The 18,985-nt window shown below is 51.3% G+C and overlaps 1 protein-coding gene across 1 annotated transcript in view; it reads left to right on the top strand.

Moving 5' to 3' along the window:
• Positions 1-6,283, top strand: part of IFT54 (intraflagellar transport 54) — a 46,828-nt gene extending 40,545 nt beyond the window's left edge. Inside the window, exon 16 of the mRNA XM_081815543.1 lies at positions 1,986-6,283. Coding sequence (XP_081671669.1) covers positions 1,986-2,159 — 174 coding nt within the window. The 3' untranslated portion in view covers positions 2,160-6,283. The remainder of the gene's footprint in view (positions 1-1,985) is intronic.
• Positions 6,284-18,985: the final 12,702 nt, after the last annotated feature.

The following is an 18,985-nucleotide window of genomic DNA, read 5'->3' as shown; positions in this document are numbered from 1 at the left end:
GGGCGGGGGCTCTGCAGCAGGTGCGGAGGTGGGCGGGGGCGGGGCCAGGGCAGGGGCTCTGCAGAAGGAGCAGAGGGGGCGGGGCCAGGGCGGAGGGCGGGGCCAGGGCGGGGGCCTCTGCGGAAGGAGAGGTGGGCGGGGCCGGGGCGGGGGCTCTGCAGCAGGTGCAGAGGTGGGCGGGGGCGGGGCCGGGGCGGGGCGGGGGGGGGGGCTCTGCGGAAGGAGGAGAGGTGGGGTGGGGGGGCGGGGCCGGGGGGTGCTCTGCAGAAGGAGGAGAGGTGGGCGTGGGCGTGGGCGTGGACGGGGGCGCAGGGAGCCCAACGGGGACACCTCCGCAAAGGAAGTGTTTTCCTTCCTCAGTCGTCCGCACAGGGCACGTCTTTGCATCAGTTAGGAAAGATTTGGAGTTAATGTTCACGCAAGTAGATACAGGCAGTAAATACGGGGAACTTTGCAGGGAACAATACAGGGAACTTTGTTTTATGTGTCTTACCAAAATCCCCAAAGTTTGGTAACTGTACTTGAAAGTATTTTAATTTTTTACTCTGAAAAGAAATAAATGCTGATGAGCCCATTTTGAAATTGCTACTGTAAAGGAAATATAATAACCACTAAAAAGAGATTTACTTTAGGGAAATGATTGATGTTCTTTGTTTATAATCAGGGAATCTGGAATGCATGAAACTATCAGTTGTTAAGGGTTTGTCAGAAAACGACGTGAGCGGACAGGGTGCTCGGTCTGTAAGCCCAACGGGAAAATACTGTGTGATAATGAAGCTGCTATCTTATTAGCCTGCTTACTCCCAAAACGTCCCTTAAAAGTGTAAGTGTCCAGCAGAAGAGGAGTTAGGAAATCGCCGTGAACTTTTTGGGGCCAAGCCCAGCACGGTGATTTGTTGGCACTTCCTACAGTTGATTTAAGGTACTGAAAAGTAGCACCCAGATGGTTCTTCCTTACAGAACCTGAGTTTGCTTTGTGGCAGGATGGTTGGAAACTGTCACTCTTCTTCGTTTTTTTTGTTTGTTTTGTTTTTTATATAGAGTCTTTTTAAAAATATTTATTAGAGCGCCCACAAGCAGGGGGAGCGGCAGGCAGAGGCAGAGGGAGAAGCAGGCTCCCTGCTGAGCAGGGAGCCCAATGTGGGGCTCCATCCCAGGACCCTGGGATCATGACCTGAGCCGAAGGCAGACGCTTAACGACTGAGCCACCCAGGCGCCCCATCACTCTTCTTTGTATTTATTTTGTATTTATATGCTTAAAAAAACTAAAGAAAAGGCCAGTTTGACCTCTGCTTTCCCAAATACGTTCTAGATTTTTCCTGGCAGGTAACCCAGCACTGAAAGGCCTCACACCTCGAACTCGTGAGTTGGAGGAGCCTGGGTGGAGCACCCTGGCAGCTGGAGGAGCCTCCCTGAGGAAGGTGGGGGGCATGTCGGGCTGCTGGGCCCGTGGCCCTTGTTGGTGGCCGCGCTGCTCGCCTCCCTGCCGTCCGAGGGCTCTGCGACATGTGATGTGGGGCTTTAGGGATAGTAGGCTCCTTTGTGTGATTGCATGTTTGGCTTCACTTTTGGCTGTGGGGCGGTAAAATAACGTTTTTCCCAGGTGTGAGGTCCTTGTCCCTTTATATCATTATCCGAGTATGTTTATATTTTTACCCTTTTTCTTTGGATGCTGTGAATAACTTGCTTTTGTCTTCTTTATTTGTTTCAATCAAGAAGCAAATCTGGGGGCCCCTGGGTGGCTCAGTCGTTAAGCGTCTGCCTTCGGCTCAGGTCACGGTCCCAGGGTCCTGGGATCAAGCCCCGCATCGGGCTCCCTGCTCGGCGGGAAGCCTGCTTCTCCCTCTCCCGCTCCCCCTGCTTGTGTTCCCTCTCTCGCTGTGTCTCTCCGACTGTCAAATAAATAAATAAAATCTTTTTAAAAAAAAGCAGCAGCAGCAGCAAATGTAAGCCGAGGCTGGTGCTCACAAGGCCCCGTGTTGTGTCCCGCCAGCATCACGGATTGTGCGGTGGAGCCCTTGAAGGCTGAGCTGGCCGAGCTGGAGCAGCTGATCAAGGACCAGCAGGACAAGATCTGTGCTGTCAAGGCCAACATCCTGAAGAACGAAGAGAAGATTCAGAAAATGGTGTACAGTATCAACCTGAGTTCGAGAAGGTGAAAGCTCACATGTTTCCAAAGCTGGAAGTCCTCCTCAGTCTGAAAATAAAAAGGAAGATAGAACGTCACTATTCTCTAAGTTCAGTTTCCTAAGAAAATGAAGTTCTCCGTGTCCTCCGTCCAAAGTGCAGAGCTTTGAAAGCGCAGGCACGTCTGTGTGTAGAGGGGCCGGGTTCTCTCCCCTTCCTCCAGCGGGAGCATTGCCTGCCGTGCGGCGTGTTCTCTGCGTCTCGAGGCGGCCTGTCCTGCTCAGGTCTGTGCCAGAATTCGCTAGCAGGCACGTGCAGGTGGCACGCAAGGGATGCGACACCCTCGGTTTCAGGTTTTAGGTCTGGTGACGGGACCCTGAGGGGAGCAGAGTGAAGGATGGCTCCCTTCTGATGGGCACTTACAAACAGAATGGGGCCTGAGTATGAGTCTGCTCTATTTTGAGTTCATTTCCCCTCCGAAAGGGTTCATTTCAGTCTGTATCTTGATAAGGTTCACCTGAGGTTTTTTTTTTAAAGCTCTTTGCAACTGTGTATATCTCTTTGTCATTTTCTCATTGGTCCCTACGGCCTCTTGCTTGTGTTTGCAGCCTTAAAGTTCATAAATTGAAGGAGATTTCAGTATGTCCTTCAGGGACATTCGGCCCCAGGGTTTTCCCCATGTGGGTAGCAGTGAGCTGCTCCAGGCCTGCGCTCGCCTTCCCCCAGTGGCCTGGGTGTCTTTCCTAATCCTTCCCATTAGATGTGCATTCCCGAGAGGCGGGCGGCTTGGGGCAAACAGCTGAAGGAAGACTTTGGGGGATGGGCCAATTAGCAACATTTTTTTGATGTTACTGTTTTTTTGGAAATTGTTTTTTACAGCAAGGTTTTTTTTAGAACATGGTTTAAGTTTTTCACTCACATATGATACTGTAAATACTTAATGAAAGTCTTAAGTTTGTATATAAAGGAACCCAGTGTTTGGAGACATACAGATCATAAGGTCTGGGTCCTCATACTGTTATTTCTAGATATTTATGGTGTGAACCACGCCGTGCCATTTAAATGTTAGAATTGCCTGAGAAAGTTCTGCTTCTTTAAGGCTTAGCACAAATGTTCAGGTTAGGTTTCCTTACTGTAATTTCCAAAAGAAATCCTTTTCTAAGGTGGTTATATGATTCTTCCAAGCTGAGTAAGTTCAGGATCAGATTATGAAGCTCTGCCATTTTGACACATTGGCCACTTTGTCATTTCTACCACTCAGCATAAAATTTTTGATAGATTGCACTAAACGCATTATTGGAGGTGGGAGGGGTGTCCATTAACTAGCCCTCCATGTACTCGTCTCTTTTCTTCTGAATTGAATGACTTAGCCACAACCCAATGGACTGTTTTTGCTTCAAGATGTGTTTGCTTTTTATGATTTGTACATACGAATAGGATTTTTGTGTTGCAAAGAAAAAATTGCATACATTTTATGTGAGTAAAATTTTGTACGAAGTAGTTTATTAAATTGTATCATAAAATTTATTTTTATTTTATACATAAATCATTAAAAACAATCACATATTTTTTCTATAAGTGTATGGGTTGTGCGGTTCAGTTCACAGCTGGAGAAAACATAAGCATTTGGATTTTTGTATTTTCAAACGTGTATATTTTGTTTTCCTTGTGAAGAAAGTTCAGGGAAATTTATCTTTTCATTCATATCGTGACATTTATCCATCTTCTGTATAAAGTGAAGTTTTATAAGACAGATAAGCATTTGTCAGAAACTTCAAGATCATTCATGAAGTTTTAGGCAGTCTCTCTGATTATTATGGTATCTTTATCAGACACGATGAGTCCTGATGTTATGTATTACTTTGAGAAAATCCACAAGGGGGTTATTAAACCTTTACCTCTACTTTGGCTTGGACATTTCCAGGAAGTACTGAAGTCTCCCTGCAGGAATTTTAATTTAAAAGTTGAGCTGACATTAATTTATATTCAAAGAAAATGTGTAAACCTTAGGGGAAAAAAAATTCAGGACTAAAATGTGAGCTTTCTGCTTTGATATTCATGCTTATTTTTCTTTTCAGTAAGCAACTTAAACAATGTTCATGACCAATCTGTGATGAGAAATGATATCACTTTGTGATGCGGAGTGCGGTTAGGATGTTGGGTGGTCCAGAGTCCCATCCTGCGCCCCGACAGGCGCCCCCGAAGCATGCTTGCGCTTCTTGGCTGAGCTGCACCGAGCTGACTGCATCTGTCTGCTGTTGGTGTGTGGGGTCAGGGCGCGTGACTGGGAGCAAGGGCAGCAGGGCCTGGACCAGCCTGTGAGCAAACACATGGATGTCCGTGGTCACAGGGATGACCAGTTGCTGGAGCTTCCACGAGAATCGGCTTCAAAGGAGGCCATGTACAACAAGACCATGCCCACTGCGAGGGAGGATATTCCACACAGACTCTGCGCCCAGCTCCAGAATCTTCCACACACACCCAGGATGCCTCCCGAGGAGCCAACCACAGCCTCGTGGGCAGGCTTCCGTGCGGTCCACCGTAGCAGAGGGTGGGAGTGAGATGGGCGGTTGTGTGAGCTGCTGAGGCGGGGCAGGGGGCAGCGCCCCTGTCAGGACCAGAGGGGAAATGCGTCCTGCCCTTGGGCTCTGAGTTGAACTGTCCCATGATGCACTTTATTAATAAACGTTTTCTATTTTCCCAAAAGGTGTTCTGATAGGTATAGTTTTACCAGCCTTGCAGTAGGGCAGAAGTGAGGCCCATACACGAGTCCCTGTTTTGCTTGTTTCGGGTGTTTTCATAAAGGAAGATTGGGAAGGACTTTTTTTTTTTCCCCCCTGCTAGTAAAAAGAAATTTAAATGGTTCTTAAACTGTAACTTTTTTAAGTGCATATTTAGAGCTGAGTTCCAGATTGATGATGGGCTTCTTAAACCAGGCAAGTGGGTCTTCCTGGTAAGAAAACGGGGTTCAAACAGTGAAGTCCATAAACCACAAGGAGGCCGTGCACCATTAGGCAGGGGGGGTCGGGGCTTTGTAAGCGGCCGTGGTCCCGACACCGCTGCTCCCCCAGGGCCCGAGCCACCAGCGCCACCCGCCAGCCCGTCGGGAGGCCGCGGGACAGGAGGGCCTGCCGCCGGGCCTTCGCAGCGCTTGCGCTGGTCCCCGTGGTGCTCTCATGTCTCCCGTGCACATCTCAGGACAAGCGTTGTGATGCTGCCGTCACCACGACCTCGCACTTAAATCCCAGAGCACTCAAGGTTCCCCATCAAAACCTGCGTGAAAGCCAGTATCTTAGTGGACGACACCAGCTGGTGTGTGCGGGGCTCGCGTCCTGGTCGACGCTAGCGTGCGCACGTGCGGTGCTTACGGTCCCCGCCCAGGCTCCGGGGGCGCCGGCCCTCCCCCAGGGGGTGGTCACCGTCCTGATCTGCTCAGACTTTCCTCGAGGCGGAATTTTAGCAGCATCCCTCTGCCGCCCGCAGCCGTGTCCTGGTTTGGACAGCAGACGACGTGGCCCTCTTCCTGTCGGAAACCTGCCGTCGGGGTCAGCCAGGGCCCTCGGGTGTCCGGTGCCCGCCGAGCGCCAGCGTGGGCAGCAGCTGGGCCCGCCGGTGACCTTAGTAAGCTGGGTCGGGGGATGTGCTGTCGAGACCGTGGACGTCTGACGAGGCTTCTGCTCCCTTGGGGACAGACGTGGGGATGCGTTTGCATTCAGCACTGGTGGAAGGACCTTGGCGTAAAGGCCCCTGTCGCTGAACTGATGTTGCCCTGAAGGGGGTTCCTGGCGGGCCTCTTCTCTCGGACGTCTTTACCGATGATTTGGAGGAAGCTGGGGGAAGTGGGTCTGTGTAATTCACAACTGCGTGAACGAGTGCGCAGGCCCCGGACACTGAAGAATCGACTCAGGACATGGGAACGTGAAACCGGGCCAGCCCTGACTGGGTGAAAGAACAGGAAGAACCGTGAGGGCGGTTCCAGGCGGGTGACCAGCGGCCCGCACTTGGGATGTCGTGGGGGGGTGCAGAAACCCTCCGGGGTTCCCTGATGAAGCCAGCGCTTCGACCTTGGGAGGTCGCCTGCTGGTCCGGGTGCCCCCAGAGCCCAGCAGGACACCCTGGTGACAGTGTTATATGTAAAAAATCTTTTTTTTTTTTTTTTTAAAGAAACTTACCCTTTCTGGGGCGCCTGAGTGGCTCAGTCAATTAAGCGTCTGCGTTTAGCTCAGGTCATGATCTCTGGTTCATGGGGGGCTCCCTGCTCAGTGAGGAGTCTGCTTCTCCCACTCCCTCTGCTGCTTCCCCTGCTTGTGCTCACTCTCTCTGTCAAATAAATAAGTAAAATCTTTAAAAATATAAATATAAATTAATGAAACAGCATTAACTTCTGACTAGATACATAAATCTGGGAATTTAGTGTCTGATAAATACGGTATTTCAAAGCAGAAGCATTTCATATTGTTGTCCAAATAAATGGTATTGGAGCATATGGTCATCCACATGGCAAAAATAAAATATTCCTGCCTCATACCACCTACAAAAATAAGTTTCCAAAACATTAAAGAACTTAAAAAATATGAGAATACTAGAATGATCGAAGAACACTTTGTGTTTATCATATTTGTAGATATATTTTTATTGTTTATTGATATATTATCATACTAATACATTTATGTTATTTATTATAGTTTTATTTTGTGAGCGGTAACAATATATAGGAACAAAGCACCTAGGAGAGAGCATAGTAAGTGCTAAATATGTTTTGGGGTGAAGAAGAACTTCCTAAAAAAGACAATTTCCAGAAGCCATAGATGAAAAAAAAAACCCTTGGCTCATAAAAATTAAACGTTTCTAGCCAAGCAAACGTAAAAAATACAGATAGCCCATTGGGAGAAATATTTGCAACATCTCTAGCAGAGGTAATATTCATAGTAGACAGAGACTTATAATAGAAAAATACTTATGGCCCAGTTGGATGCTGGAAGAAAGATACAGTCAGTTCACAGAAGATGCCAGTGATCGAGAAGCGCATGAGACCCATGTTTAACCTTACGGGGGAGAAATAACGTGGCCTGGAGTCTGGAATCCAGATAGGAGAGAGTTACCTGGGTCGGAATCCCAGCAGGTCAGGCGCCCTGCCCTCCACCTGTGGAGGGCTCGTGTACTAGCTTGTGACTTTGGGCAAGTGGCCAAAACTTCTTGCCTCCCTTTCCCACATGGCACTTACTTTATGGTTTATTGTCAGAGGACAGATGCTTTACTGATTGTAAAGTACAAAGATCAGTAATCAGCACCCAGTACGCTCTACACAAATATTGGCTGTTACTCATGACCTGTGTTAATACCCCGCCGACACAATTTTCAACCGGCAAAAGTTAAAAAGATTATATTAATACATGGGGTGATTGAGGATGTGGTGGTATAAATTGTTTAGTACTTTTAAAGGGTGTCTTGAAATTACTTCTCAAAATTAAAGACGGGAATATTTTCCTGTCCCAGGAGAAAGCTGAAGCAGAGACATGACCGTTGTCTTCAACTATAAGGGCTGGTGGGGAGAGGAGGAACCTGTGCTCTGGGGCTGTAGGACTGACCCATGGGTGAGATATATGGAGTGGTAGACTTTGGGTCTGAATAAGGAAGGAGTCTCCCCTCCTACAGAATGGTTCCAAGATGATGTGGATCGTCCAGGTAGATAGTGAGCTCCTCATCACAGGAGGTGTGCAAGCAGAACCAGTTGACCACTTCTCAGGGATGCTGTTGAGGATTCCACTGGGTGCCCCCACGGCTACTACCAGACCTCACCTACCCCCAATAAGGAATAAACCACCCTGCCATCCCAGGTCTCCACCCCAGCCCCTTACTGCCCTAGCTGCTGCCCCAGCTGCTGCCCCAGCATGCTCACCCTCTCAGGTACATGGGCTTGGGCTTCACGAACCCCCTGTAAGCCGAGCCCAGCTGTGGTCGCTGCCCCCGCCCCTCCCCGCCCCGAGGCCCCTCTCACTTCTCACAATTTCCCTGGAGAGGCCTATCTGGCCCCTGACGTGCCCCCCTCCAGCCAGGGAGCCTACTGTCCTCCTTCTCCCCTGAACAGACACTGCCTCTTGGGACCTTTGTCACAGCCCTGGGAAGCCGGGGGAATGTTGCAGGACCGGATGTACCTCTCCTGGAGCAGATACTGATTGGGACAAGTTCATTCGCCAGTTTTCCTGCCTCACTCGCAAGCCGCCTGTTTGAGATCCTTCCGGGATTTTCCAAAATTGTCATTTAAACTCTGGGGCAATGGTGTCCTTTGCGATCGCGTGCCTGGCACTGCCTGGGGGCCTGTAGGTTTATAGCGCTTTGAACCTCAGGGCTAGAAATTCCCTGTCCCGGATGCCTCTCTGCTGTTTTTTGGGGGCTGCAGGAGAAAAGAACCTTCCCGGTGGGAAACTGTTTACAAAGATCCTTCGCTCCCACTTTGTCCTGTGAGCCTCTCCAGGGCTGGGAGTCAGGCCTTCTACCCCACTACCACTCCCGAGGCTGTGGGAGCAAGTGAGCGGCCTCTGCCAGCTCTAAGTCCCAGGCACCTTCGAGGTAAATGGGCCGGCGCCGAGCCGCAGAGCGTGGGGCTGGCCTCGGGGCCCTGGGGAGCGGTCTGCGGGGGGCTGCTGGCTGTTGGCCTGGTTGGTTCTGTCGTCTGAGCGAGCACAGAGCTAAGAAAGGGCGAGGCAGTGACTTAAATCTCTGTTTGTTTTGTTTGATGCCACAGCAAGGGGCCCGCCAACCTGAGCTGGGCATCTCTGACAGGTGACAGCGGGCTGCGGGGCACCCCCACCCTGCTCCAAACCCCGCACCCGGGCTAGACCTTGGGACTCAGCACAGCCACCGAGGGCACAGCTGCCACATCTGGGCCAGTCCGTGGCGCCCCCAGTACTGCGGGGACCCATGAACGTGTTTTGACTTCTTTTATAGTCCGAAAAAACAATGAACTTTTAGGTCAGAGTAGATGTTTTAATATATGCTATTAATATATTCATCTTTACATAGACACGGTTGTATAATTTTTAATGATTTTTGTGGAGGAAGGGCCCACGAAGGCACAAGAGCGTGGGGCCGTAGTGTGGGCTCCCGTGTGGCTGGACCCACCTCACAGCTGCCCTCGCTCTGCTCCCGGCCCAGGGACGCGCCCAGGGAGCCGAGAGAGCCGCCTTCTCGGGTGGTTTCCCTTTCCAGGGATTATGGCTCTGAAGGAAGGTGTCTCTGGGGCGGTTTCAATACAAACACTGGGATGTGTTTAAAAATAGAACGCTCAATGAAAATCTCCTAAGCCACGGATTTTAAGCGCGCTGCTCGTTCGGATAGTTGTGAAATCAGAGCCTCGGCCGTGGACTTGGCTGTGGCAGCCTGAGGCGCTGTGTGCGCCCCTCCCCGGTGCCCCCAGCTGCCGTGGCCCCCGTGGCCTCCGTGCCCCCCGTGCCCCCCGGGGCTTGCGCACCAAGCCCGACTCCTCTCCTGCAAAACCATTGTGTGTCCCCATCTTCACACCTGCCCGAACAACTGTGTGTGGCTAAAACTGGATCCCTCTGCAGTGGAATGAGGAAGGTCACAGCTTGTAAAGAGCACGGTGGTCTCTGGGGTGAGGTGGACCGTGTGTGTTGGGGTTCCCCTCACTAGCCCGTCAGCCGTGGGGCGCCTCCTGTGCTCACCGGGCCGCCCCTCCGACGCCCAGACACCGACACCCCGAGGGCCTGAGCTCCGGTCACCCTGGTCGCCTGTGCAGGGCGGGCTGGAGCTGTTCTACCCGCGAGTGTTACCCTTCAGGAAGTTTGCGGGACCTTATAGTAAAAACAAGGGCAGTCAATCCTGGAAATTCATCACTTAGTGACCTCTCACATTTTACGCTTTCGGCCCCGGCGGGAGTCTGGACACCGTGGAGACTGGCACACGGAACAGAGACACGGACGACGGTGCGCGTTGGCTTGGAATGCACTCTGCAGCCATCGCAACGTGAACAGCACAAACCCAGGGAGGGGATTTTCAGGACTTCCAGGGCTCAAGACTACTGTCCAGTCCAGCAAGGAGCTTGCTCATGTCGCGGCTGGGCAAGCGATGCCCGTCCGCAGGTCCTTCTGGCTTCGCTCTCATCTTGCTTATTAAATACCTGAAAATATCAGCCCACATTCACATCAGAACCACACTTGTGAATCGCAGCCAGAGGCTGGCTGTGGGTACAGGAGTTCAGCAAAAATCAGCAAGAGCCTTCTCTGAGGATGATTGTATGGGATTGATGGTAAAGAGTACTGTGTATGATTTCTGAGTTGTGTGCTGCACATCTTTATATCGATCATATTTTTAAAATACATAGGTATTACATCACTGTTAATCTTTATAATTCACCTCCCCTGGACCAGGAGAGGAGACGGTCTCCAGTTTTGGTCCTCTCCGTTCTGACGGGGATTTGGGGGGCAGGAGGGTCTCCTCCTCCCAGTTCTGGGCCCCTCCCACTTCAGGGCAGCCCCCGGAAATCTCCCCTTGTGAGTGGGGGTTTTCCTCCCTTCCCAGACCATCTCCTTCCATACTGGTTCTTCAAGTGGCATTTCCCCGGCAGCCCAGCAAAACCGCCTCTTGAGGTCACAGCTCCCTCAGGCCCTGTTTTCTGGAACAGGTGCATCCAGGGGCTTTGGATGTGGCCTCCTTCCCCTTGACTGAGCGGGCTCCAGGTCCAGACCTAGGGGTCTGGCGCATCACATGGGGGCTCCAGAGTCGGAAGGAGCCGGAGGACTGTGGGAGATAGGAGGAGGTGGGGGGGCATTGCGCACCGAGCAGAACGTGCCTCGTTAATCCAGGGAAGATCCAGGCTGCCCCCACCCAGGGTCCCGCCACCGATAACTTTGTTGACCCTGTGTGGCGGGCGTCGGGCCACCAGGAGCACTGAGCGGATCAAAAGGTGGATGGGTGGTGGTTTCCAGTCCTTCGCCCCACTCCCCACAGCGACTGCGGCTTCTGTCTCAAAGACCTTTGTGGTTCCAGCTTTCTGCTTTGCTTAATACTTGTTCGGTTAGAAAGCAGCACCCAGAAGGAAATAAACATGGCTCATCATCCCACCTCCCGAAGCTAACCACCACCCACGGCCGCCAGCTGCTGTGTATCTGTCACCTCATCGTTAAAAAACGTGTTTTGCAATCTCATCTATTTCTTATGCATATACAACACATCCACAAAAGCACACATTTACACTATTGGGATTGTATGGTTTCTATTGGTATGTAACATTGTCGTCTTATTGTAAACAATGGTTACATTGCTCCCTTGTTACCAAGTGTTCTCCTCGCCACAGTTTGAATGGCCGCATACTATTTCATTGAGTGGAGACTTTATCCTGGTTCCCTTGCAAATATTTTCTCAGCCTGTCGTGATTTATTCTTTGGCCCATTGACAAATACACCCCCGCCCCCCGCCCCCCTCCCAGTCACCCTGTTCTTGCCTTCTGCTTTGGCCGCATCGCGGTGAGGGGAGGAGTCCCACCTGCTCCCCACCCTCTGAGCCCTGTGCACACCGCTTTGATAGCTTCACACACAGTCCAGTTCATAAAAGCTCCAAATAGTTTTTTACCCCGCAATTTTTCACTTTAAAGGGTTTAACAAACATTTGACATGTCATCGTCTTTTAGGTAAAATACACGTAAAATGCACATTTTCATCATTTTTAAGTGTCTAGTGCAGTGGTATTAACCGCGCCCGCTGTGCAACCATCACCACTGTCCGTCCCTAGAGCTTTCTCATGTCCCCATGAAACACGGACTCCCCAGCCCGCCCGCAGCCCCTGGCGCCTGCCCTTCTGCTCTCCGGCTCCAGGAGTGTGGCTGCGCTAGGTCCCACGTGTAAGTGCAGACAGTCCTTGTCCTTCTGTGGCTGGCTTGTTTCGGGGGGCAGGGCCTTCCAGCTTCATCCTTGTCGCCCCATGGGTCAGGATCTCACTTCTTTTCAAGGCTGACAAATATTTCTTTGTGCGGATGGACCACATTTTGTATTTGTCACCTCATCGTCTGGCCGCATACTATTTCATTGTATGACGACAATGTTACATAGCAATAGAAACTATATAATCCCAATAGTGTAAATGTGTGCACTAGACACTCTTCACACCTAGGCTGCTCTCGCCTTTCGGCTATTGTAAATAATGCTGCTGTGAACATGGGTGTGCAAAGATCTGCTTGTGTCCTCGCCTTCCATTCTTCTGGAGACGCACGTGGCATCGGAGTTGCTGGATTGTATGGGGGACTCTTTGTTTTTCATAGCGGCCGCACCATTTTGTGGTCTCCCCAGCAGTGCACGGGGTCTCCCCACATCCTCGGCCACACTGCTTAGTGTTGTGTTCTGCATGCCTCGGAAAGGAATCTTGGGCACAGTGTTGGATGTAATATGCCCGTTCCGTCAAGCCTGTTGGTTGTCTTATCCAAAGTCATCCTCTTGTAGATGCTTTTCCTACTTGACTCTTCACTTCCTGAGAGGGGTATTTTAAAGTCTCCCACCCACTGTGATAATTAATTGATTTCTCCTTGATATGTGCTTTCATCCTTTGCCTTTAAATCTCTCTGAATTTTCATGTTTTATTTTTTTTTTTTATTTTTTTTTATTTTTTTTAAAGATTTTATTTATTTATTTTGACAGAGAGAGAGAGACAGCGAGAGAGGGAACACAAGCAGGGGGGAATGGAAGAGAGTGAAGCAGGCTTCCCGCCAAGCAGAGAGCCCGATGCGGGGCTCGATCCCAGGACCCTGGGATCATGACCCGAGCCGAAGGCAGACGCCTAACGACTGAGCCACCCAGGCGCCCCTGAATTTTCATGTTTTAATTGTGTCTCTCGTAAACATTCCGTCGGGCAGTCTGTTTTCACCTGGAGAATTTATTCCATTTGGACATACTATACCATCTTATAATGTGGGCTCTATTTTTCCCACTTTTTGTATTTTCTCAGCTTCACTTTTTTTTTTTGCCTTGTTTTGAAAAAAGGAAAGTTTTTATCCTATTTTTCTTACCCCATTTTCCTAGATTTGTCTAGTTTGAAAGCATAACTTTCAAACTATGGTTGTTATTTTTTTTTAAAGATTTTATTTATTTGAGAGAGAGAGAGAGCACAAGCGGGGCGAGGGGCAGAGGGAGAAGCAGGCTCCCCGCTGAGCAGGGAGTCCAATGCGGGACTCGATCCCAGGACCCTGGGATCATGACTTCAGCTGAAGGCATATGCTTAACCAGTTGAGCCATCTAGGTGCCCAAACCATGGTTGTTATTTTAATGGTTACTTTAGCTACTTTGAACTCCTTACAGTTTACAAGGGCTATGATTAATCTGTGTCTTTAGCTTTCTTCCAACAATACTAGCACAACACCAACTGATATGCTGTAGTGTCTGGTCTTTTAATTTTACCTTGTTTTTTTAGCTCACGATTTGTTTTATTGTTGCTTAGGCAGCCACGTTTTGTCCAAATTAATTCACATATTTACCAATATCTGCTCATCATTCTGTCATGCATTTCAGACCTTCCATCTGGGATCTGATTCCTTCCTTGTAAAATTGATCCCTTAGAATTGTTTCTAAGGAATGCATGAAGCAGCCGGCAGAGTGGGGTGAACATAAACCTGCAAGCTCCCGAGGGTTGCTGGAGCCCGTGGAAGCCATCCTGCCCTCGGCCAGCGTGCCTACCTTCAGTGGCAGGGGTCATGTGCCCAGCTCACCCTGGGGCCCCAGGCCATGACATTCCCATCCCCGGGGCTGTGGGCAGCCTTCACCATCCCCCTGCCTCTGTAAAACATCATGCTAAAGCTGACCTTAAACTCAACAGACTTCCTACAGGAAACACACACAGAAGATCACACGGCTGCTAAAGTTGCTTTTATGGACATTTCCCCGCGAACTAGTTCTCTCTGGAAAAATAAATTCACAGGATGTAATTAAAACCACTGTATGTGTATGTTGGCCTGGGCACTTCTTAAGTGCTTCACCAAATGGGCCACCAAATAAAGAAATGAAGGCCGGCTTTGTTCACGTCCAGGAACAATGATCTTTATTAATTGTAACCCAGGGCATTCTTCTGTTACTTTACAGATTCAGAAGCAGCCAGCATGCACCCTTGGTCATGACCCCAGTGTGGCCACTGCTGTGGAGAAATGTCCGGGGGTGGCACTGGGTCACCTGGATCAAGACAACTGAAGGTTGAGGGGCTTGTGTTTTCTGGCTGTGACCTTTGAGAAAATAAAATAAATTCATCTTGTCTTCAAGCGACGGAAAAATTAATTTCTGAGAAAATTTACCAAAGCAACGTGCTTGTGAGCAACATGGCGGAGAGGAGCTATGTTGGCTTCTCTGGCCCTCTTCCTGTTCCCCCTTGTCCAGTTCTTTCGGGGGGAACTGGTAAGCTCTCGGGAGGCCCCTGTGGTGGGTACAGGGCCACAGCAGGTCACTCACAGCTCTCCCTGGCGTGGATATGGCGTGCGGGCCGAGAGGTGGTTTCTTCCGCAGCTGCTGAGCTGGGCCCTCGAAGGTCTGTGATGATGCCACACAGAGCAAAGTGTCCCAGTTGAGGCTGCATACGGAGGAAAGCAAATCTAACAATGGATGAGACCGAGGGCCAGACTTGGAATTCCGGGGTCCAGCTGTGCCCGAACACCATCCCATCCTGGCCATCCCCGTTCTGTAGATGTCTTAGGGGGTGTGATGGTTCAGTTTTATGTGAGCCTGGCCAGGTCATGGTGCCCAGTTATTTGGTCAAACACCAGTCTAGATGTTGCAGGGAAGGTATTTCGCACATGCGATTAGCATCTACAATCAGTTGACTTTAAATTAAGATTACCCTTAATAATCTGGGTGGGCCTCATCTAATCAGTTGAAGGCCTCAACGGCAAAGAGAGGTTTCTCTGAGAAAAAGCAGTTCTGCCTCAAGACAGCAGCATACAAACTCACCCGCCAGCCTGGAAGGAGATCAAGCAAGTGCTCCCAGGGGAGAGGAGAGGGCAGTGGCAGGGGACAGGGAAGGGTGGAGACACGTGGAATGTGATTTCAGGCATCAGCAGGAACCAAACCATGGGGGGCCGTGAGTGTGAATCCTGCCTGAGGCGAGGGATGTAACTCCCAGGTACTTCTTTCTCTTTTGCCTCCTTGTGTAGTGGTTCTAGAGCTTGCGGGCACCAGCAGCATCTGCTACCACAGGCTGATAGATGCTTTTTGTCTCTACTGGTTTGAGTTGAGACTCTCCTTAGCAATGGCGAGTCCTGACCAATCACCCACCTACTGGGTGAGTGACGGAAACCTCCTTCTCCGGACCATGGCAGAGGCTCTTAATTATCCAAGTGGCCAGTCTCTGCCGGTCGATACAGGCTTGGAGCAGGGGCCCCTGGGCCAGAGGAGCCTGACGCTGGCCGACTGGCTGGCCGGGGCTCTGTCTCCAGAGCGTAAACTGAGAGCCCCATGCTGGACATGGATGCCTGAGCTGATGATGGTCACGCGGGGTCAGGCTGGAGTTTCTGACTCCATGAGACCAATGGCCAGTCACAGAGGTGATGGCTGACGCTCAGAGAGGGCCAAGGAAGTCCATCTGCCAGATGAGGGAGACTGGTGAGCTGTGAGAGGGAGAGCAGGACGGACAGGGTGCCAAAGAGAGAGTGAGACATCGGGACAGAGCCAGACCAAGGTTCAGGGAAACAGAAGCAGAGATGGACGGACAGAGTGGCAGGGAGGGGTCAGCAGAAAGGCAGAGAGAGATTGAATTATCCAAAGCCACAGCAACGTATGTCCTTCGCCCACTGAGATCCTGGGAACGACATCGACGGTCCTGACGGACAGGTGGGCAAGCTACGTGCGCCCCTTGAGTCTGCAGAACTGGGTGGCTTCTCTGACCACCAGAACGCAGTGGCTCCCACCTGGCTCTCTCCCTCTCTCGGACACTCCCCTGGGAAGCCGGCTGCCACGTTGTGAGGAACCCAAGCCCACAGGGAGGCCATGCATGGAGTCCTGACTGACAGCACTGACAGCCTGTGGGCCAGCCTTCGAACTCAGATGTCCTGAGGCACAGACAAGCCTTTCCTGCTGGGCCCCATCCTAATTCCCTGGGAGAGGACACGTGATCACTGTCCTTGGAAGCCACTAAGTTCTTGTTCACCTGGTAACTGATGAGGAGAAAGAGGGAGAGAGGGAGACACAAAGAGAAAGAGACTGTGCCTCAGAGGTAGGCAGAGGTAGAGACAGAGACATGCACATAGCTGAGCAGGGTCAAAGAGACACCGCGAGAGCCAGAGAAGCTTCTGGGTCCAGTGCAGCCTGTTTTTCTAGGCCACCTGCTGTCCCCGAACGAAACTGAAGACTACTTTTTAAAAAATCTTTAAAAAAAATATTAATTTTTAAGAGAGAGCGAGCTCACGAGCAGGAGGGAGAGGGAGAAGCAGACGCCCCGCTGAGCAGGGAGCCTGATGCAGGACTCAATCCCAGGACCCTGGGATCATGACCTGAGCCGAAGGCTGACGCTTAACCGACCGAGCCACCCAAGCGTCCCAGAAGACTCCTTTTGACTGAGACCAGCTTCCGTGGGTCTGGCCCCCTCACAGGAACGAATACAACCTTCAAGTGCCCGACGCTGCTGGGAGGAGGGTGTTTCCTGTCCTCTGGGCCTCAGCTGGGCTGGTGGGGGTAGCAGGGGGGGTCACCCTGGGTCTCCTTGGAGTCCCGCATCTTTTTCCTCCTTCCTGCACACAGCAGACAGTGTGCCCCTTCCCCAACCTGATCCCATCAGTGCGCCCCGACGACTTCCCCGTAACACGGGGACAGGCTCCGTGAGTAAGCAGGCCCACCGGGCCTCCCCTCCGTGGCCCGCAGAGAGGCCTTCGTCCAACCATCCAACTGTCTGTCCCCTGGGCCTCGATGTTTCCTGTCTCTTTGTGGTGAACTTCACACCCTTCTCTGACTCCTGCCGAAACCCCCCAGCCCCCAGCCCCGCTCTGTCCCTCACAGCCCTGGCTCAGCCGGTGGTCTGTGATTCTGGCTCCATGACCGGGTGTATGCGTTTCCTGCGGCTGCCCCCATAAGTTACCATGCACTTGGTAGCTTAAACACGGAAATGTTTTCTTGCACGGTTTAGAGGGCAGAGGTCTAAAATCAATCGAGGTGTCTGCCCAACCGTGCTCCCCCTGGAGGTTGTAGGGACACGTCCTTCCAGTCTCTTCCTGCTACCGATGGCCCCTGACTTCCTTAGCTGGGGCCACATCCTCCAGTCTCTGCCTCCTTCTCACGTGGCTTCTCCCTGTGTGTCTCAGTCTCAAATCTTCCTCTGCCTTTCTCTTACCAACACACCTGTCATTGGATTTAGGGCCTCGCCTGAGTCCAGGGTGCCTGAGATCATTACCCTAATTACATCTGCAAACCCCCTTTTCCCAACAAGATCACACTCACAGGTTTCAGGGGTTAGGAGGTGGACTTATCCTCCTGGGGAGCCACCATGCACCTGGCTGCCTTGGACCATGGGTTCCGTGGACAGGGTCCAGGTTGGCTCACGCCTGCGCTCGGGACCAGGCACAGTGCCTGGACGAGGAACCTTGTCAGTTCTGGTTGATGAATGGCTTTATCCATTTGTTCAATAACAAGTCCTGTGAGAGAATAAAAATATCCATTGGACCAGAGGCAGCTTTTGAGGAACGCATGCATCTGCAAGCAGAGAGAGCGCAGCTCCGCCCAGGGCTCTAAGTCCAGGTGGGAAGAGAGAAACGTGGCGGGTGTGTGCGCGGAGGCAGGCAGAGAGCGCAGGCGCCGAGCTGCTCCGGTGGGGGCGGGGATCTGGGGAGCCAAGGCACATGTACCCCTGGGCGGCTGACGTGGGGATGGGAGGGCCTGAGGTGTGCAGACACCCAGTTCTGGATGTGTCTTGGGAGTGCAGGAGGGAGGACGTTGGAGCGTGTGTAGGAAGGGCCGCACGTGTCCAGCTAAGGAACACGTGGGATTTCCGAGGATCGCTTAGGAATCGTCAGCCCGGGTGACAGAGGCTGAATCTCAGCGAGTGGCTCTGCAGGAAAAATTAACCTGGTGGGGAGGGAGGGAGGGGGCTAGAGGGAGGCAGGCTGGTGGGGAGCACCCTGAGGGCTGGGGTAGGGTCCCAACTCAGTGGTTTTAAAACTGGGAGTCCTGTGTTAGGGAACCCGCTCGGTCTGGGGCAAAGCGGGAAGGTTGGTCTCCTAGGAGAGGGTGAGTCGTGAGGCCCAGGCCACGCCCCAGACCAACTGCATCAGGACCTCTGCGGTGGGGGTGGGGTGGGGCCAGGCTTCCTTTTTTTTTTTTTCTTTTCAATTGTGGTATGATATACATAATAAACTTTACTACTTTAACTTTATTATTTTTAATTTTAACCTTTTAAAAGTGTACAATTCAGTAGTGTTAAGTACATTCACACCATTGTACGTTGGTCAATCTCCAGAACTTTATCATCTTCCCAGACTGAAACTCTGTGTCCTTTAAACAAGTCCCCATTCTCCCCTTCCCCAGCCTCGGGCACGCATGCTATTTTCTGTCTCTATGAATTTGACTCCTTCAGGTGCCTCATAAGTTGAATCATATAGTATTTGTCCTTTTGTGACTGGCTTATTTCACTTAGCATGATGTCCTCAAGGTTCATCCATGTTGTAGCAGGTGTCAGAATATCCTTCCTTTTTTTTTTTTTTTTTAAAGATTTTATTTATTTGAGAGAGAGCGAGAGCATGAGCGCACAAGCAGGCGGAGGGGCAGAGGGAGAGGGAAAAACGGACTCCCCACTGAGCCGGGACCCCATCTAGGGGCTCCATCCCAGGACCCTGAGATCACAACCCCAGTTGAAGTCAGACGCTTAAGGGACTGAGACACCCAGATGC

This window comes from Leptonychotes weddellii, chromosome 3, assembly GCF_054177405.1.
Source record: "Leptonychotes weddellii isolate Sample4059 chromosome 3, ASM5417740v2, whole genome shotgun sequence".
Taxonomy (NCBI): Eukaryota; Metazoa; Chordata; class Mammalia; order Carnivora; family Phocidae; genus Leptonychotes; species Leptonychotes weddellii.
Note: the sequence above shows the minus strand (reverse complement) of the source record. Positions and strands in the feature narration are given on the sequence as shown.